General features: G+C 46.5%; 4 protein-coding genes across 6 annotated transcripts; 2 read left to right on the top strand and 2 right to left on the bottom strand.

Annotated features, from left to right (window-relative positions):
• Positions 1-73: 73 nt before the first annotated feature.
• On the bottom strand, positions 74-4085 carry aspdh (aspartate dehydrogenase domain containing). 2 transcript variants are annotated; one of them, XM_086154269.1, is made up of 10 exons: positions 3818-3949; positions 3537-3714; positions 3351-3408; positions 3110-3208; positions 2534-2678; positions 2337-2421; positions 1421-1570; positions 1005-1228; positions 789-928; positions 74-164 (listed from the first exon to the last, which is right to left on the bottom strand). In XM_086154269.1, exons 2-10 carry the CDS (start codon positions 3549-3551, stop codon positions 127-129), a joined length of 954 nt encoding a protein of 317 aa, XP_086010395.1. In that variant the 5' UTR covers positions 3552-3714; positions 3818-3949; the 3' UTR covers positions 74-126. The 2 variants fall into 2 exon arrangements, with proteins under 2 accessions (XP_086010395.1, XP_086010396.1); XM_086154270.1 differs by lacking the exon at positions 3110-3208 and having other exon boundaries at positions 3537-4085.
• Positions 4086-4178: 93 nt separating this feature from the next.
• Positions 4179-6808, top strand: tmem86b (transmembrane protein 86B). Its single transcript, XM_086154271.1, has 3 exons — positions 4179-4436; positions 4528-4765; positions 6106-6808. Exons 1-3 carry the CDS (start codon positions 4386-4388, stop codon positions 6555-6557), a joined length of 741 nt encoding a protein of 246 aa, XP_086010397.1. The 5' UTR covers positions 4179-4385; the 3' UTR covers positions 6558-6808.
• Positions 6668-11459, bottom strand: hspbp1 (HSPA (heat shock 70kDa) binding protein, cytoplasmic cochaperone 1). 2 transcript variants are annotated; one of them, XM_086154267.1, is made up of 9 exons: positions 11420-11459; positions 10738-10812; positions 10331-10476; positions 9933-10143; positions 8808-9032; positions 8566-8721; positions 8088-8184; positions 7897-8008; positions 6668-7387 (listed from the first exon to the last, which is right to left on the bottom strand). In XM_086154267.1, exons 3-9 carry the CDS (start codon positions 10466-10468, stop codon positions 7307-7309), a joined length of 1020 nt encoding a protein of 339 aa, XP_086010393.1. In that variant the 5' UTR covers positions 10469-10476; positions 10738-10812; positions 11420-11459; the 3' UTR covers positions 6668-7306. The 2 variants fall into 2 exon arrangements, with proteins under 2 accessions (XP_086010393.1, XP_086010394.1); XM_086154268.1 differs by lacking the exons at positions 10738-10812; positions 11420-11459 and having other exon boundaries at positions 10240-10360.
• A 16-nt stretch (positions 11460-11475) lies between these two features.
• On the top strand, positions 11476-19501 carry tufm (Tu translation elongation factor, mitochondrial). Its single transcript, XM_086154265.1, has 10 exons — positions 11476-11548; positions 12362-12408; positions 12497-12635; positions 13181-13347; positions 13459-13728; positions 13857-13989; positions 14076-14180; positions 14623-14774; positions 18918-19037; positions 19118-19501. Exons 1-10 carry the CDS (start codon positions 11512-11514, stop codon positions 19286-19288), a joined length of 1341 nt encoding a protein of 446 aa, XP_086010391.1. The 5' UTR covers positions 11476-11511; the 3' UTR covers positions 19289-19501.
• The last annotated feature ends 450 nt before the right edge of the window (positions 19502-19951 follow it).

The raw sequence follows: 19951 nt of genomic DNA, 5'->3' as shown, positions 1-19951 counted from the left end.
TTTGCACGCCGTTCATCGGAGGAGAAACATCCGGGAACGTCCGGAGCAGAAAAAACACACGAGTCACCCAAAACTGGATGTATCTGGAGATTTGTATTTTATTCCTTATAGAGTGAATCCTCCCCTTCAGCACAGAAGCACTCGACCCCCGTGACCTCGGCAAACTGAAAAGGATGAAACGGTCAAGTGGTCTTCTGGAAAATGTGCGACACAACATTTATTTGAATGAAGATTTCCCGGGTTTTCCAGGAGCTCAGTCATGTTCTGTCACATAAAGTGACCCTGCGACTGCGCTAATCTTTAACTGACTGTTGTATGGAGTCCCAGAAATGAAGTTTCATACTTAAAAAGCCTGGAATTGGCAGGTCCATTTTACACAAATCACCCAATAAAGAGAACCTGGGTTCGCGGTTCGACTGCAAACGGAGGGTTAGAATCAAATCTCAATGAGCCCTTTTCATGTTTGGGATAAATCCCAGGTCATTGTCGTTAAAATCATGTGTTGAATTACTATTTATGCGCTATCAGTGAAAAATAGACTATTTAGTATGTGTAATATTCTCATGACTCTCTTATCTTGCGTTCCTAAAAAGCCAATGAGTCATATTTTCCTATTTTCAGAATAGGAGGTTATCTGTTTTCCATTTGGTAGAAGATGCGTCGCAATACTTGAAGTGGCGAGCAAACATCAAGTATGAAGAGATTTGTTCAACTAAGAACGTGTGCCTGTTTGAAATATCTTTCCACAGCGACAGCGTTTTATATGGAGATTCGGGACCAAAACTCACCCAGCAAACTGTTCCAGAAGGAGTGGTACGTCGCGCTGCCGGTCACGGCGCCCAGTTTAGCAGGATTCCTCCTGACTGTGTGAACCGAGAAGCCGTCCGGCCCGGTGACCTCCACCTCCACCACGTGACAGTCGCTCAACCTGGGCCGTGAGAGTCCGTCATCCATGCGGTTGTGAAAGGCGGAGTGAGGTACCGGAGACTTTGAGACGGACTCACGCCGTGTCGGACACGATCTCCCCCCGAACGCCGGGAAAGCCGAGGGTCCCGGCCGCCACGGCCGCCGCCGCCATGGTGTTCACGTTGTTCGGCGCCAGCGGGCAAAGCTCCGCCACCGAGCCGCTGAACAAAACGCGCCTGCCCTCGTCCTCGACCCGGTCGGAGAGGACGTCTCCCGTCAGCCGGAAGCAAGAAGGATGCTTGGACATCCGTATGAACAAAGCCTGGACTCAAAGCAAGAGAATCAAACGGCCGCTCGGTAAAGCAGGACAGAAAGTGCTGCACATCCACACGTATTTCCGGGTGGAAATAGAAATACACATTTCAGCGCAGGTCTTTAGAGAAGCTGCAAGTTATGTTTTTGTCTAAAACCAGCTTTCTCGCACGACTTTGGACACAAGGAATGGCAGAATGACCTTCAAGGACCCGCTGTCATTCAGCCTCTGGATATCCTGGCCTCCCCACAACGCACCGCTGGGGATGTAGAGCGTCCTGCCGTGATGCCGGGCCGCCCGGCGCAGCTCCTGGTTCAGATCCGGGTCAGAGAGCGCAGAAGGGGAGCCCACCTGGACAGAGGAGAAGGAACCCTCATTATAATAATAATAATAATAATAATAATTTCCTTTGGCTGTTTCCCCTCAGCGAATCAACTTCCTCCCTCTGACCTCCTTCTTTGCATCCTCTTCTGTCGCACCAACTCACTTCACATGAGTGACTCGATATTGTTTTTACTCTGACCGCCTTCAGTTACCGCTTGAGGGCTCGGAAAAGTCGAATTACAGAGGTACGCTTAAGTCTGGATGTTAAAATAGAAATTAAAAACGGCTACCTTTCAAAGTAAACTTTATTCATTATCTTTACCACGTATTCTGCAGGGGTGCTGGACGATGTCCCGACTGTCATTGGACGAGAGGCGGTTTCACATGATCTGCTCATCAGTAGTTAAAGTATAGTCGTGCTATTATCACACCTCCCTTATCAATACTTGATATCCAAACACCAACACACAACTCCAGTTTTGATGTAGAAAATGCTGGGACTGTAATTACTACGATGAGAGCTGTTGTGTGTGTGTGTGTGTGTGTGTGTATACAGTATATATATATATATATATATATATATGTAACCACAAAGAATTTGAGAAAATCAAAAATGGTCTCTTTTCTGTTCCTGTCCAGTTGGAAACTGGTTTATCCTCCCTCAGCTGAAGAGCTGGAGACTCTAAATTGGCCAAACATGCCCCGACATACCAGTTTGAAAGAAATCTCTCCAGACAGTCCGTGAAGATACAACAAGAGCAGCATCTTTGAAACTCACACCTGATAAACTCACCATGAAATGAGAGCGTGACAGAAAGAGGAGGCCGAAGTCTTTCACTATCTGAGGATGGCAGACTTCCACCACCACGTCGCACTGCCTGGAAAACAGACATGCTTCTGTGTTAAGTGAACGTGCAGTCAACTCCGGATGCTCCCGCTGTGTTTTTTATTTTTTGCACTTGAGCCTCTTTTAGATATTTGTTCTTCCACCTGTTTGCAAAGGATAGAAGATCATCCAGAATGAGGTCATCTGGAACTGAACCTTTGAGTTTCCCAGAATTTCTGTTCCAGACAAAAGCCAGGGTTAAACCATTCGAGGCCCCATCTTTAAGGATTCTGTCAACGAGGTACTGTCCTGTAACACACACACACACACACACACACACACACACACACACACACACACACACACACACACACACACACACACACACACACACACCAGACTTATTTACCACAACAGTCAAAGACAGATTTCATTGTTATACTGTGTTCTTGACTTCTTTGATTTGCCACAAAATGTCTTGGGGCTTTTTCTTGCCATTTGACATTTGTTTGCATAAAACATGACAGTAAACCTGCCGAAATAAGACAAAAAGATAATTGAAAAATTGCAGAAGAAATTGAGGTCAATATGTGAGAAAAATCTGCTAAAAATGGGAGGAAACTCGTGTGAATCGATCCCTGTTACATTGCGGTTCATTCAGACTCCGTTGAAATATAAACCAGAGGAGAAAAGCTCATGAGAATCGGAAGCAATGTCGATTTTACGGACGATCATAATACCAGCAGACACTTGTCCTTCCTCTCCGAAATCCAGACGATTCACAGTATTTGTTTGGCGTGGACACGTGAAATGTGTGGAAACAAACGACACACCGTCGTCTGATGACGCAAGAAGTTTGGACGAATTAGTGAAGTCATGGATGTGCAACTCCGGATATGAGATTACCTCCGTGTGTGTGTGTGTGTGTGTGTGTGTGTGTGTGTGTGTGTGTGAATAAGGAGAGAGGGTGGAGGTTTCTACCGAGGTGTCCATATCCTACGACTCCAATCCTCAGCAAGGATGAGCTGGTTGCCATTTCCTGTGCGGACAAAGAAAACAGTGAACTGACTGAATTGCACTTGTAAATCGCTGAGGATAAAAACGTCCTCCGAATGAATGAAATGCAATGTGATGTAAAAACCCAGAGAAAAGCCGCCTTCCCCTCACCTCAGGCCTGGACATCTGTTGCTCCCCCTCCGTTGATCTCACTCCGCCACGAGTTTCTTCCAGGTTGCAGCGGGCCGTCGGGCCTCGGGTTCCGGGGAGGACTGCGGTGCAAAGTTTGATGTGCAGCGGTCGCGGTTAATCATTGTCAGTTCTCGCCGCTCCGTGCTGCTGCTCGTCTCTGTGGTTCAGGTTCAGTTCAGGGAAAAGCTTTGAAACCCATGTTCTGCTTTTACATCTTTCTCCTCCGAACGCTGCTACGTTTTCTATATAAGCAGACTCACGTATTTCCCCGTTTTCCTTGGTTTCATCTCAAAACGGCTTGTTTTTAAGTTGTCGTCGTGCACGTTGACCTCTTGTGTAGTTGTTGCATCCGTGAACACTTCTGCCCGTAGAATATGGGAGGGTAGAGTTTAGATTGAGATTATCTACACAACGTCTTCTTCTTCTCCTTTGGGGTTTTCTGGGTCGCCACAGCGAATCAACCTCCATCCAACCTTATTCTCTGTATTCTCCTTCTCACACCAACTATCGCGACAAAACTCTACTTATCACTCAACTTTGCCCTTGACGTCGTTGTTGGCCGTGCATTCCATATTCAGAGGTCAAAGGTCACAAGTTTCTCAAAAGTGGGAGAAGGCTGAGTATCGGCACGCAATCGGAGAAGTGGGATCGGTCTAAAGTTCAGGAATTGGAATCGCGAGACACGAAGCAGGCGCTTCCACGGAAAGCCGGCTGGGCGTGGGAGGGAGAGCAGGAGAGCAGATCCAGAAGCTTTGGGTGGAGGTCGCTGCAGCATCCAGGGCGGTTCGAGCCGGAGACGCAGACGGGACCCGAACTGTCCCGGAGAAGATGGACATCCTGGAGACGGATGCCTTTTACAGGCGGCAGAGGAGGAACATGGTACCGAAGAGTAACCTACGTAGGAATCATCAGTTGGCGGCTCTTGGGACGTTTGAGGTTGTGATGGATGTCCCTCTGCTTTCCTTTGCAGTCCTGTGGGCTCATTTTCTCCCTGCTGCCTTTCTTTCTGGCCACCGCGTTGTACTTCCACCTGCAGACTCCCGACTCCCCCATCATCACTGCGGGCGTCAAGGCGGCCCCGGCGCTCCTCCTGGCCGCCGTCCTGCTGAGCCGGAACGGAGTTCAGAGTATCGCGGGCGTGGCGGGAGGACTGGTGTGCTCTGCGGTCGGCGACTGCTGCCTGGTGTGGCAAGGCCTCTTCTTCCACGGTAAGAGTACACGGAGGAGGCGCAACAACGGGTACTTTCTACTTACAGAGGAACTCTTTCCAATCAAGGGCTTCACATCGAATCCAATCACTGACATAGAACACAAAAAAGGCTTTCGCCGCTCTGTTCCTCTCAAAGGACAGCGGACCGTATGTTTACGCACAGGTAATGACCGAGAACACGAGTCTGTGATGCTAATGTAGTCCTTTTCCCACTGTGAAAATAGACATGCTTTATTTTATTTAATAAGAAATAATGCATCATTTTAATGTGAGTATCCTTGAAGATGAGCTTAGTTTCAAATCCCAAAGACAAATCATTCAAGTCATCTCCTTTCTTATACTCATGGTGTAAAACCTGAATCAAAATGACTAACTTTATGAGATGAGATGAGAACGACTTCATTTATCCTGAAGGAAATTGTTGTGCCAGAGTTTCAAGCAAAAACATATCAGTAATAGATAATAGTAGGAAGAAGGGAGTTGTATAGTTGAAGTTAACGCAACGTTTTATATATTCGATCAAACTAAAACTTGAAATCCATGTTTCTTTGAAGGAAACAAGTGAAATTCTGTTTTCCCATAAGTGGACTCATTCTTTTGGTTGCGCTGCCGACTTGTTGAAATGGCCGGTGTGTGAATTTCTTTACTGCTTTTCCACATAAGGAGGCCTTCAGTGATGGCGCCGCCTTCAGGGGCCCCTGGGAGCTCAAGCTGCTCTGCTCTGTTGATACATGAAACTTAATATTGGCTTAATATTATGGTTAGTCAACAAAACCAATGTCATTATCATGATTCAGCACATTAGATCTAAGGTTACTACATTTTCTTTTTACTATTTATAATATAACTGCAATGAATTGAATATAGCTACCTTAAAACCCCCTTTAAAATCAGGTTTGTTAAAGTCGGGAGCCCCTCCAGTGGATCCATCTAAGTTTTTAAGCTCATAAAGAAAAAGCTTGCGCTTTTGAAAGTAAGAGGATAAAAGAAATAAAAAAGGGAGAGCTGTCAGCGTATATAAACCTGCTGTTCGACCAGTTGTGAACTACAGCGCTTAATTATTTGGTGACCCTTGAATTTTGACATTTAGTTGTTTGTCCACTGCTTTTGAACTTAATGTGGTTGCTGAAGGGTGGATTTGGTAAATTGGTTGGAAACTCAGTTGGAATAGAAAGGTAAGAATCAGCGAGAAACGGTGTTCAAACGGTGATGTGCTGCAACCACTCCCTGGAGCAGCAGGTTGGGTAACGACTGCGGCTCTGGTACTTTGCAAGTTACAGTGGGATGATAACCTGGTGGAAGTGATTAAAATGACTCTCGAGGGCTTGTGTTTTTCAGGAATGTGTGCTTTTGGGGTGGCTCATCTCTTCTACTCACTCTCCTTCATTTCATCTCGCTATGCGACCCACTCCTCTTCCACCCGGACCAACTTGCTGTGCCTGCTCATGGTCGGCGCCGGAGCCGCGGCCTACATGTACCTCTACCCCTTCCTGCAGAGGGACCCCGACGCTAAGCTGCTGACGCCAGCTGTCGGCGTGTACACCGCCCTGGTCACGCTGATGGGAGTGTTAGCTTTCAGGAGCTGCAGCGCAGCTACACGGCTGGGAGGCCTGAGTTTCATTTTCTCTGACTTTGCCTTGGCGCTGCAGGTTTTCCACATCACGGACTTGCAGGGCCGCGGCCACACGACGGTGATGGTGTCTTATTATTTGGCGCAGCTTCTTATTGCAGTGGGCGACGTTTGGGCCGCTGAGAGTAAGGACGATTTTCCAAAGTGGAAAAGGTCGTGATGGGATGGCCAGAAGCCTCTGCCTCATTTTAGTGTCTTCTTACTTGAAAAACAAGTGGCGCTTAAATCTTGGGGATGTTTGTATCTTTAAAGAATCACAAAAGGATAAAAAAAACTTTCACAATATCTTTAATGTGTGATTTGGGGCCAATCTTTTTAAAACAAATCACCTCATAACCTATGTGTGTTTTCTCCTGATACTTAATTATACCATTTCTTTTGTAATATTAAATAAATATGGTGTTACAAGAATACATTTGATTCTTAGTAGTGGAGTGTAAAAAAAACTTGTCAGAGAAACCGAACAATTAAAATGGGAGCCGCCTTCCTCGGGATCTGGATTATATTAAAACGGAAACCGTTTTCAATGATTCTTGGATTGGAGATATTTGAAGGATGGAAAATCCACAACACTGAAATGAAAAGCATGCTTGAAAAAGTTCTTACATGAAGATATTTTACAAACTAAAACTCATCCCAGAACAAACAGAAACAAACTGCTGACATCCTTGATTCAGGTCACGCATGTCCTGTTTCGTCTTTGCACGATGAAGAAGTATCAGTTCAGACCGTTCACTGTCAAGCGTTCCCATGGAAACTTGACTTGCTAAATGAGCCCCGAGGCTTCGCCGGTTTGTACAAAACATCAGGATCAGTCTTTGAAAAGAAGAAATTCAGCACGTGCGGCTGCCGTGACGTCTGGGGGTGACTGTCGTGACCCGGATGGCTGAGAATGTTCACGGCATCCGTCTATCTGTCCATCCCGCTGTCATCCGCTGGCCGCCGGTGGAAACACAACGCTCGCAGGCGCTCACAGAAATCCAACTCTTCCTGCAGGAGGAAAAAAAAAGGTTTTATAAACTGCTTCATGGACTAGTTTTCAGCTCAATCCCAGAAGGTTTACCGTTTCTTTCATTCTCAGCTATTATCATGTATTATGTGCTGTTTGGCTAAAATCAGGAAGGTATTTCAGCATTTTACAAGTAAAAATAAGAGTAGACAGAATCAATTTTTATCTAAATATATGCAACACAGACTGCATGACCACGACAATGAATAAGCATCACTTTCACCCATGAGGGTCCAAATGACATACTTTGGTGATAATATAATACATTTTACTGAAGGCGCCTTTCTCAGCACTCGAGGACACTGTACAGGCACACACATATGCACAAAATACAGATTTAAAAGAAACAAAAATAAAAACAATAACTCACAAAATAGTCCAAAGGAGACAATGTTTTTTTTAGCAGGTGGTATTTCTTAGGGTCATCTGGACTAAAATGACTGTATATCTTTTTAAAAATCCCACTAATCCCAGGTGACATGATGATTACCTGACTTTCTTCTTTTCCTCGGAGCTCTTTGGCCCTCTGTCTGAGTAACACCTCCAGACCCAGATCGGGGTCCCTGCAGTCCTGGAGCCCCTGCGGACAGTCCTCCACCAGACTGGACCAGGGACAGGGAATGTTACTGGCATGAACACGGGTTCGCTTGCCGCCGCTGGAACGGAGACAGCCGCTCTTACCAGCAGAGAGCGCCGAGCACGTGTTCGTGGAAAGGCGAGTGCGGCGTGCGAAGCACCGAGACCAGTTGTTGTGCCATTCCCATGGAAATAACGGCTTCTGGAAAAGAGGGAGGGATGCACTGGAGTTTTAGAGCGGTGGGATCACGTGCGGAGGAAGCCCACGTGCTGCCTCAGCAGCGTGAGCACGGTGAGTCCAGCCGACGGCCTCGGCCCGGAAGGACGGACGGCACCTCGCCGGGCAGAGGCTGAAATGGATACCGGCGGGCAGCGCGAGAAGACCAAAATATGACCTTTTGTATAATGTAATGCAGATTACGATGTAAACATGATGACCGGTCATCTCAGCGTCTTTGGCACCTACCGTACCCTCCGACCCCCCCGTCTGAAGCTTAGTTCCATTTTGACAGCAGATACATCCATTCTGGGACGAACCTGCTGAGATGAGGTACGAGAGCTGAGGAAAAGCTTCTCCTCCTACCTTTCTGCTCGGGATGTGATGTCAGCAGGTTGAGCAGAAGGAATGCCGCCTTGGTTCGGAGTTTCTCATTCTCTGACTGCATTCCTCTCATCAGTGCTGAGAAGCCATCGTGGGACAGGAACGCCCGGAGTCCTACTTCCTGCTCTCGGACCAGACCTGACGTCACCACACGACAAAGTCGTCGCTCAATAGTTTGAATGTTTAAGGATGATTCTTTGTGCCAAAAGTATTTCTGTACTCACATGAGACCGCGTACAGGGCTTTGACTCGGACAGTGGGGTTGGGGTCAGAGTCTGTCAGCTGCAGCAGTTTCGGCAGCGCACCGACGCCCAGCAGGTGAACTTGCACTTGCGGCATGTTCTGAGCACAAGATGCGATGAGCTGGGCGGCACGCCACCTCAGCCCGCTTTGGGCGTGGCAAAGATACTGGGAGACGCATAACTCCAGACCTCCCAGGACCATCAGGTCTGTTGAGATGAGACGGGGACAGAGTCAGAACATAGTTAACTCATGTTTTCACTCCCTCTAGGGAGACTTAAATACACAAATAGAACCATCAAAAGATGCCTCCTCATCTTCATTCCCTGTTGGCGAACGGAGCCTTGGCCGGGAGGAGTTGATGTCATCTAACGGCGGCGCCCTCTGATCTTCGGACGGTTTGACCCTGAACCGTAACACCCTCCCAACAACGCGTCAGCAGCGGCGGCGAAGTCACCGGCCACCTTTTCCTCCCGGCTTCCAGCTTAGTTCCTCCCTCCTGTTCCATTCCCAGCAGGAGGCTTTCTCTGCTGCCTCCCCACATCCTGCAAGCTGCTATCATCCTCCGCTTCCCGTCATTCCCAACTGGGCAGTTTGAACACGGACTGCGCAGGGAAACCTCTGCAGCCTCTCTCGACTGGAAACAGACCCGCCTGCGGGCCTTTTCCGCTTCAGTCCTTCAAGAGGTCCCGGTGTTTTGGCCTCTTTCTTTCAAATGTTCGATTGCACCCTTCCTCACATGGGACTGTATGTTGGATGAGAATGATTTTGTCTGATCACGGTACCGTGGCCTCCGGGTTGTCTGGACTACCTAGGAGAAGCCTTTCCACCGGGTCTACCTCCATATCCTGTGAATTGGCTTTTTGCAATAGGCTGCTTGTTGTTGTTGTTGTTGTTGCTGAGGGTCGAGGCTTCCAAACTGATGGTTCTTGTTCCCATGAGGTTTGCAGTTTGTACAAGAAATCTTTAAATAAATCCTATTTGTTTAATGTCTAAAAGTGATCATGCAATATTGAGAGCACATTAATGACATTATTCACACTATTCTGCCCTCTGACATTCTGTCTTTTTCTCATCTCAGTTTTCTCCAGTTATGTCTCATTACACACCTCTCGCATTGTCCAGATTCTCGCACAACTCTGACAGAATTTCAAAGGCAGATTCGCGCTCGTCTTCATCGTCCTCGTCGCTGTCCTCCCTTCCCTCCTTCTCGTCCATCCCTTCTTTGGAGAGGACGGTCAAACACTGTTTCATCTGCTCCACTTCATCCATTTGCCCTGTGCAGATCTCTGAGAGCGCCTCCCTCAGCCATACTTTTCTCTGGGGACAGGGATAAATATATAAATCAATTCATAAAAATAAAAAAAATCAACGACAGCAGGAACTGTAGGCCTTAAACAGCTAAAGTACCATTACCTTAATTCTATCTAAAATTTCAACTCCACAACTGGTTGCAACTCTTCCCTCGAACTGTTAGGACCACCTGATCAATGTACACTGGTCGTACCTCCTGAGACATGGGTTCAGCAGGTTCAGCAGGTGCAGAAGGTGCAGAATGTTGCTCGGCCGCTCCTGCATCCACTGCCATCTGCAGGACACCCTGCAGGTTCTGAGGGTATCTTCTGTTCTGTCTCTCCTCTGCCATGACCAACTCTTTAAAAAATAGGGCTCAGTGAAGCATCACTTGACAAGAGCTGACAAACAACACTCACGGGAATGAAACAACAATATTTGTTTCACTCCTGTTTCAGTTGAGTTGAACGGGAAGCCAATGAAAGAAACGTTGTCATCATTACAACGACTGAACTGTCAACATTCTCAAACATAATGTCAATGCTAATAGCCGAGCAACTGTTAAGCTAGTTTATCGTTGATTAAACATGTGGATGTAAACGGATTACGAATCGACCCTACCTTAGACAAGTCGATCCAATCTGTGTTGAAACAAAGTGCTGAGGTTCTCCGATCAACTTCCAGACAAGTTTTGTCCTTTTAAACACAGAACCGCGAATGCACTCGAACATTCTAGCGCATGAGTGACCAGGAGGCCGCCATGCTTTACCGTAAGGCTGAGATTATACACGCAACTTAGCATTTAGGATCACAAACCTTCATGCCTCGTCAGCTTCTACATCTGATAATATACTGCTTTAACATTTAGCATGTCGTTATTTACCCCAAAGCACCACAACAATACACAAGTATTCAAAAACACAACAGAGAATTCAATCGAAGTGTAATTAAGGTAAACGAGTGACGACATCAGTCTGCGATGGCCAAAGAGTATATGCACAGGCAAGAGGACAATCTCCATTCTAAAACCTTATCGTTGACAACTTTTACTATCAAGTATTAAAATCCATAGTGTTACATACTTTATTTGATCGAGCCTAAAAAACAAGCTTGTGTGTGATTAGATTTTGCTATTTTGATTCAGCATCCCTGTACATAAGTAGTCCTTGTTTAGACAAAATCGAAACGTACTAAACATTTTCCTTCAACGCCACGAATAAGATGTTGAATCTACATTTTATTCTACCTTTAAGATTTACACTCAATAGATATCTATCGTATATGTAAAATGTAGAATAAAAACCTCTCCATGCCAGTCAAAGTTGACACTGCGGCGTCCGTATTTAGTAACTTCTCTTGATTAACTGGTCGTCTTTGGTTTACTAAACGTCCAAGATGGCGGCGCTTCTGGGACTGCGTGCTTGTGTCTCCGGTAAAACACTTTTATTCCTCAGTGTTCGACTCTAGGCCTTTCTGACAGTTTGTCAGTACTTTACATTTATAATGTGCAGTATAAGATAGCAAATTTATGTGTACAGAAATAAAGCTTCCCTTTATTGAAGAGGTGATGCTGTCTGTTCGTGTAGTCCAGCAAGGTCACGTTACTCAGGGTTGCTAATGGTTCGATATCAATAGAATAAAAATAAACAAACACATTGACCAGTTACTAAAGTAACAAAGTCAAACAGCCATCAAATTTCAAAGCACCTTTTTCTCTTTTGGCGTTTTTCTGACATCAGTGATAGGTTAGCTTCATGCCGAACTTGTGTAGCTAAATGTGTCCCATTGAGGTTCAAATGTTGGTCCTTTCTGACACTTTACGTTCACTTAATGTCAAGATGGAGCGTTTTCAATGAACCCGTCTCTCTTTTCAAGCTTATACTATTTGAGTTTGTATTATGTATATTAATTCAATGATGAGGGATCACAGTTTACATCCACCACCCCCAGCCACCTTGATCTGTTGCCTGCCTGGCTTGAACCTGCAGGCAGGTGGAGATCTTTTTCTCTTTGTTGACAGAGGAGACGTGCAGTCACCACTTACAGTCTTCTGCTCCCATTCAGTTGAAGTGAATTGCTCAGGCGCCGACAGCAAAGTTCTGTTTTGAGCAGGTTCATATGACAGAGGGTGGTCTTAGAGTCTGTTGCGGTGCTAAAATAATTCAATCGAATGTTGCTGTCTCATTGTGGAAGAAGCTTGACTCTGTTGCAATCTAAGTTAACGTGTGCAATCCCCTTCTCTCAGCCCTTCAGCTGTCTTCGCCGGGCCTCTTGCACAGCTCCCTCAAACTGGTGAGTTAAATAGAAATGCTAAAACACACGTTATTACACTGCATATCAGAGGTTTTCTAAGTGACCAACGTGTGTCTGTCTTTCACAGTGTGCCCTGCCTGTGAGCCGGCGGACCTTCGCAGCGGAGGCTAAAAAGACTTACAGCAGAGATAAACCCCATGTGAACGTGGGAACCATCGGTCACGTCGACCATGGAAAGACCACCCTGACAGCCGCCATAACTAAAGGTAGAATCAGTGACCCTTGACCGTACTGTCACCCTGGAACAAAAATGCACAAGACCTTGTGAAGAACTAGACTGAATCTGTGAATCTAGAAATCAGCTATTGATGAGAGTGCTGGTTTCTCTGTCGTCTCAAGTCCTGTGCAACAACAGACGTAAAATAGACCAAATGAGATTAGGCTTTAATAAATTATCTGCGCTATGTTAATTTTTAAAGACGAAGAAATGCTGCCATGGCAACTGTCTTGCCGTGCTGGTGCGTCTGATGGGGGTTGCCAGATCGAAGCCATGGCCTTAGGTTGACAAGGCTGCATTTATTTTAGCATCTCCTCTTCAATCTTTCTATCATAGAAAACAGTTTTCTGTTCATTTGCACTGTTTTTTTCTACTGTTTATATTTTTTGGTTGGTTGATGATGAAGTTAATTATTATTATTAGTTTTACTCCTTCGTGTTATTGATGACATCATTCAAGTGATTGTCACTCTGCCGCCACGTTTACCTGCCAGCAATCAGAAATCCAACCTCGGTGTGTGTTTTCCATCGTCAGTGCTCGCAGACGCCGGTGGCGCTAACTTCAAAAAGTATGAGGACATTGACAACGCCCCCGAGGAAAAGGCCAGAGGAATCACCATCAACGCCTCTCATGTGGAATACACCACCGCCAACAGACATTACGCCCACACAGACTGCCCCGGCCATGCCGACTACGTCAAGGTATCTTACCTGACCTGACCTGACCTGACCTGACCAAGACCAGACACGCTTGGTGACGTTCTTTCACCAGGTCACCAGAACCCTTGTCTCTCCTCCGCCCTCGTGTTTTAGAACATGATCACGGGCACCGCGCAGATGGACGGCTGCATACTGGTGGTGGCGGGGACCGACGGCCAGATGCCTCAGACCCGCGAGCACCTTCTGCTGGCCAGGCAGATAGGTGTGGAGCACGTGGTGGTTTTCATCAACAAGGCGGACGCCGTGGAGGACAAGGAGATGCTGGAGCTGGTGGAGATCGAGATCCGCGAGCTGCTCACAGAGTTCGGCTACGACGGCGATAACACGCCGGTGGTGATCGGCTCCGCCCTGTGCGCCTTGGAGGTGTGTGTTTGTGTGTGTGTGTGTGGGGGGGGGGGGGGTATTTGCACCAAACCCTTGTTTGTCATTGATGGCAAATGACAAAACAAAGTGGTTTTCCAGGCTGACCGGTTGTCATTGCCTCGTCTCAGGGCAGAGAGCCGGACCTCGGAGTGAACGCGGTGATGAAACTGCTGGAGATTGTGGATTCGTACGTTCCGCTGCCCAAAAGAGAACTAGAAAAGGCCTTTCTTCTCCCCATTGAAGGGGTCTATTCAATCCCAGGTACGGTAGCGCATGAAACACAAACACCTACAAACATTTATTTGGACGAATATTGTTTCTTGAATGCAGTCGGCTGTGTGGCTCAGGCAGGGGCACGGTGGTGACTGGCACCATGGAGAGGGGCATCATCAAGAAAGGGGATGACTGTGAGTTTGTGGGCCACAATAGAAGCTTCAAGTCTGTGGTCACAGGTGAGTGCAAGCAATCCTGCTCTGGGCTGGTGACATTTATACCGTCATACAACTGTATGTCATTTGTCATTTTTATTTGGTTTTAGGCAATTTCTTTATCATTTTTAATGACACATTTCTGTATTTTATTTAACTTTTCTTTGTGAATGATGTCCCCTTAAATGTTAAAATTTCCCATTTGACATGAGTTTTTTTCAGAGTGATTTTTATTTGTTTTTGGGTTTTTTTTCCATAAAAAATCAAGTCAACGTGCTGCCTGAGGTTCTTTTACCGGATTGAAAAGGCTGAAAAGAACTAGTAGACACAATTCATTTCTCCATTCTGAAAATGTTTAACTCTCACACATAACAGTAATGGTCCAAGAGGTTTTATGTACAGTTTCAAAGATAGATTTTGGCCTCTGTCAGCTCTGGTGTGAAAACGTTCATGCTGCTGTGTTCAGGAATTGAGATGTTCCACAAGTCCCTGGAGCGGGCAGAGGCTGGAGACAACCTGGGCGCTCTGGTCCGCGGCCTGAAGAGGGAGGAGGTCAAGAGGGGGATGGTGATGTGCAAACCGGGGTCCATCATGCCTCACCAGAAAGTCAAGGCTCAGGTTTGATGCTAAAAGTTCTAATGACTAGTTTAAGAGATAATTAGTGCCAAAATGGGCGACTGTAGAGAAGAAGCCGATGATAAAAAGTGTGACCTGAATCAAGCAATCATTCCAAGGGTCGGGTTTTTATAAGGAGCACACTGCTGGCAGCACTAAAGCTGCACTCCATTTTCATTTTTTCAGTCCACGCTAGGACTGCAGGCTTGTGTCTAAAAAATGCCAAACCTGCTCGGATGAAGCCTGAGGAGCCTGAACTATATTTTATTTAGTACACATGTACATACTGGGACTCTGACAGGAAAAGGTAGAGAGTTGGTGGACATGATGCAGAGAAGAAAGGTGTGTACTGTGTGTCCAGGAGACCAGGTGGAAAGGTAGTAAGGCTAGAAGCTTTGGAGCAGCTTTAAGTTGTACTATTATGGTACTGACAAGAAGAGAAATGGAGTAGGGGTTATCTTGAAGGAGGAGTTTGTAAGGAAGGTTCTAGACAAGGTTACCTGAAAGAGATCAGTGACTGCAAAGTAGTTGTAGGTGAGAGTGTAGCCAGACAGCATAGGATGGTGGTTTGTAGGATGACTCTGGTGACAAGGAAGATGAAGAGGACAAAGGCAGAGCAGAGGACAAAATGGTGGAAGCTGAAAAGGGAGGAGTGTTGCATGGTTTTCAGGGAGGAGTTGAGAAAGGGTCTGGGTGGTCAGGGTGAGCTTCCAGATGATTGGACAACTACAGCAAGTGTTATCAGGGAGACAGGTAGAAGAGTACTTGGTGTGTCATCTGGAAGGAAAGTAGATACGGAGACTTGGTGGTGGAATGAGGAAGTGCAGGAGTGTATACAGAGAAATTTTGTTTTTGTAGACCTAGAGAAAGTATATGGCAGGATGCCAAGAGAGGAGCTCTGGTATTGTATGAATAAATGCGGAGTGCCAGAGAAGTATGTTAGACTGGTGCAGGACATGTATGCTCGCTGTGAGACAGTGGTATGGTGTGCTGTAGGGGTAACAGAGAAGGTCAAGGTGGAGGTGGGACTCCATCAGGGATCAGCTCTGAGCCCCTTCTTGTTCGCAATGGTGATGGATAGGCTGACAGATGAGGTTAGACAGGAATCCCCATGGACCATGATGTTTGCAGATGACATGTGATCTGAAGTGAGAGCAGAGAACAGGTAGAGGAACATCGAAAGAGGTGGAGGTATGCTCTGGAAAGGAGAGGAATGAAAGTTAGTCGCAGCAAGACAGAATATATGTGTGTGAACGAGAGGAACTCGGGTGGAACGGGGAGGGTACAGGGAGTGGAGATCAAGAAGCTGGAGGATTTCAGGTACTTGGGGTCAACGGTCCAGAGCAACGGAGAGTGTGGAAAAGAGGTGAAGAGACGGGTCCAAGCTGGTTGGAATGGATGGAGAAAAGTGTCAGGGGTTCTATGTGATAGAAGACTATCGGCCAGAATAAAAGGAAAGGTGTACAAGACAGTGGTGAGACCAGCGATGATGTTTGGACTAGAAACTGTTCCAATGACCGAAAGACAGCAGGCAGAACTAGAGGTGGCAGAGATGAAGATGTTGAGGTTCTCTTTGGGAGTGACCAGGATGGAGAGGATCAGGACTGAGTCCATCAGAGGAACAGCACATGTTAGATGTTTTGGAGAGAAGGTCAGAGAAGCCAGACTGAGATGGTTGGGTCATGGACAGAGGAGGGATAGAGAATATATTGGTAGACGGATGCTGGAGTTGAAGCTGCCAGGCAGGAGGTCAGGAGGAAGACCAGAGAGAAGATTTATGGACGTGGAGAGAGAGGATATGAAGATAGTTGGTGTGAGAGAGGAGGATCCAGAGAATAGGGTTAGATGGAGAAAGTTGACTCGCTGTGGAGACCCTGGAGGGAAAAGACCAAAGGGTAAGAAGCTCTTGTATATTTTACACAGACACAGTAATTCCCCCGACTCCCGAGTTTAATGAGCTTCATAAACAAGTTCGTAACTCAGTTGTATTATTATATCAAAATATATTTCCCCTTTAAAAGTAATTGAAACCAGACCCTGGGATTTGTTATGAAAAAAGAAAAATGCAGTTCATTAATAACAAATGATGTATGAAAATTATCAATCCATAATAAAGAAGAGAACTTAGCGAAGGCATGAATCCTCTCTTAAAATGATCAAATCCTCCCCAATTGGCTTTTAATGACAATGGCGATGCCTGGTATCCCTGTAAATATTCTCTCGGATGGTGTTCTCGGTCACGGTATCTCACCAATGACAGCAGGTCCATATCCTTATGGACAAGTCGACAATATGCTCACCTCCCTCTTGTTTTCCCATGACTTTCGGGGAGCTACCTTGTGGTGAGACGCCCGTCGGACTTCTTTAAAACGCCACTTCACGGACGGCGACAGCCTTGTCAGTCTCCAACGATCCGCCGCTCGCTCACAACTCAGAGCTCGGCTTGTTTCACAGAGCAAAAATCGCGTACGTGGGGAAATTCGTCAGTCGACGCACTCATCATTCAAGGTTCCACTGCATATCAGGACAGTGGAATTCATCCTCACTTAGAAAATGCTACAGCTTTTTTAAGTGATTTCCGTCTAGAAAATGTGATTGAAATCACAGGTAACAATCAGAAGGCGACTTCGGCGACAGCTTGTTTAAGTTTGTAAGTCAGTAACTCGCCTTTATTCGGTGCGGGGCGACCACTCCGTGTCGTCTGCAGTCAACTTGCGTTGTAGAATCTCACGCCTCTGAATTTTCAGACTCGGTTGGACCAAATAGCAAAATTAAACTGAAATGATAATCCAAACGCGGCGAGAGCTGGAAGCGTTTCTTGTCGACACGCAACGCAGGTCTTGTTATTCCCGCCTGATCCGGAGATGTTCGTCTTCTCTCCAATTTGTCACTCGACTGCTCACATGAATCTTGCTTCCCTGCCTTTTGGTTTCCACAAACGGCCGATCCATCGGGCGCGATGGAGCCTCCCCTCGCTCGCTTCACAAACGTCGCTTAAAAGGCGAATAAATCAATGTTGTCCCAGCTCAGTGTGGAGGATCAGCAGCACGGCTCCTTTTCAACACGGGTCATAAATTACGGTCATAGAAACATCACAACAGCTAATCTGCCTCGCTTCTGCTGGTGACGTGAAGAGGCTTATTAGGTGTGCGAGGTTTCCACTGGTCAGCACGGTTGGAAATGTGGACTGAGTCGCTTCCTCCAAAGCTACCCATACGTTAGAAGACTTTGAAAAGATTTGTAAAACAATCCTTCCACACCTGCTCAAACCCAGAGACTAGTTTTTTCAGTTTTAAGTCTCAGACTAGGCTGAGACTGAGATTTTACAAAGACTGTGAATACAGGGTCAGTTTTTCCAAGACCCCATCTAGATTCTCTCAGCAATGTTTCCCACCGTGCAAGAGCGGTGGGTTTTTGCTGAACCTCTGCTATTTCAGTCCATGGCTTTTCCTTCTCCACGCGGTCGTGATTGGCTGGAGAGTTGACGTCGTAGGATCTCTGCTGTTCTGCCCACACCATCTGCACCATCCGCTCCTCTTTCTGGACGCTCCATATCGATCGAAACGTCCTTCGCCGTTCCCGCTCCTCCACGCCGCCGACAGATCCCGTCTCCGCTGCCAGCACTGCTCTGGTGCTTGTTTGTGCGGCAGGTTTCCGGCCTTGTCAGAGCTCATCTGTTTGTTGTTGATCGTGTTGCGTCACCGTAAAGACAGAAAGACTTGCCATAATATCACACACGTGTGTCATAAGCCCAAGACTAGGAAAAGACTGATCTAAGACGACTCCGATTACCGCCTTATACTTAGCAGCCGAGATGGTGGGAGCGCACCGCGATTTCAGTAAGACCACAGAAAAATTTCCACAGATTTCCTTCGGACTTTGAGTTTTTAGTCTGTGACTGTGAAATTCAGTAGGCGTTAACCCAGCATGGCTGGAAAGAAGTGAGGAGCGTTTCCCTTTGTTGTTTTAGAAGACACGCATCATTTCCACCGTGCAGCCTCGTAACGACAACATAATTAGGCCGTTTGTATGTGAACACATGTTGATCGACGTGTGTGTGTGTGTGTGTGTGTGTGTGTGTGTGTGTGTGTGTGTGTGTGTGTGTGTGTGTGTGTGTGTGTGTGTGTGTGTGTGTGTGTGTTTCAGATTTACATTCTGAGTAAAGAGGAGGGCGGCCGACACAAACCGTTCGTCACCAATTTCATGCCGGTCATGTTCTCCCTGACCTGGGACATGGCCTGCAGGGTCACGCTGCCGGACAATAAGGTGCGTGCACGTGTGAAACCTTCTCTCTGATTATTTTCTAGTCAAGTTCAACCAAGTAACTCCGCCATGTCCTCCGGCAGGAAATGGTGATGCCCGGGGAGGACACCTCCCTGATGCTCACGCTGCGCCAGCCCATGGTGCTGGAGAAAGGCCAGAGATTCACCCTGAGAGACGGGAACAGGACGATCGGAACCGGCCTCGTCACGGACATCCTGCCCATGTCGGATGAAGATCACTGCAACTGGGGCTGAAGGGCGGCAGGACCGGGAGCGGCTGTATGGATGTCTGGTCAATTCAAACCAATACTGTAAATCTCCCAAACGCACGAGCAAAAGGTGACATTATTCCAAACGACTGTGTGGGGAAGGTGAAATCTTACATTTGCAACGTTTAGCAGCGGATCGGTGGTAAAGGTCCAGAACGTCATGTCATTTATGTAATAAAATGTAATTTAATAAAAAAAAGCTGCCTCTTTTTTTTAAAAAGGACAGACAGATACATCAATTGGCCTCATCATAGAGGTCTGGACATAGAAGGGTTTCTTGCATTTATAAGAAATATATTAGCACTTTTTTAAATTGTTGATGGACTGGCATGTTTTCTATATGATAATATTTAATCCACAGGAGGGCAGCAAAGACCAGCCTGATTCTTGTCCGTTCCACTTCTCAGTAGGATCAAGTCGCTCGCTGCCTTCTAAACCTGCTAATGTGTCTTAAATTCCCTCCCAAGCTGAGTGACTCAACAGTTCTTCTCAGGTCTGTCTCAGCATTTCTTTAACCCTTGTGCGATCTTAACATTCTGTTCACTCCCCGTGTCCTACGGGTCAAAAATGACCCGCACTACCAAAGCCCCAAAATAAAGCGACTTAATTGAATTTTAAATCCAAAATCTATTTAGTTTGATGAAACACC

The sequence above is a fragment of the Fistularia commersonii genome, chromosome 10 (assembly GCF_037954325.1).
Source record: "Fistularia commersonii isolate RoL2024-O1a breed Wild chromosome 10, RoL_Fcom_v1.0, whole genome shotgun sequence".
NCBI classification, from domain to species: Eukaryota; Metazoa; Chordata; class Actinopteri; order Syngnathiformes; family Fistulariidae; genus Fistularia; species Fistularia commersonii.
The sequence above is the reverse complement of the archived record's forward strand: the minus strand, read 5'-3'. Positions and strand labels throughout refer to the sequence as shown.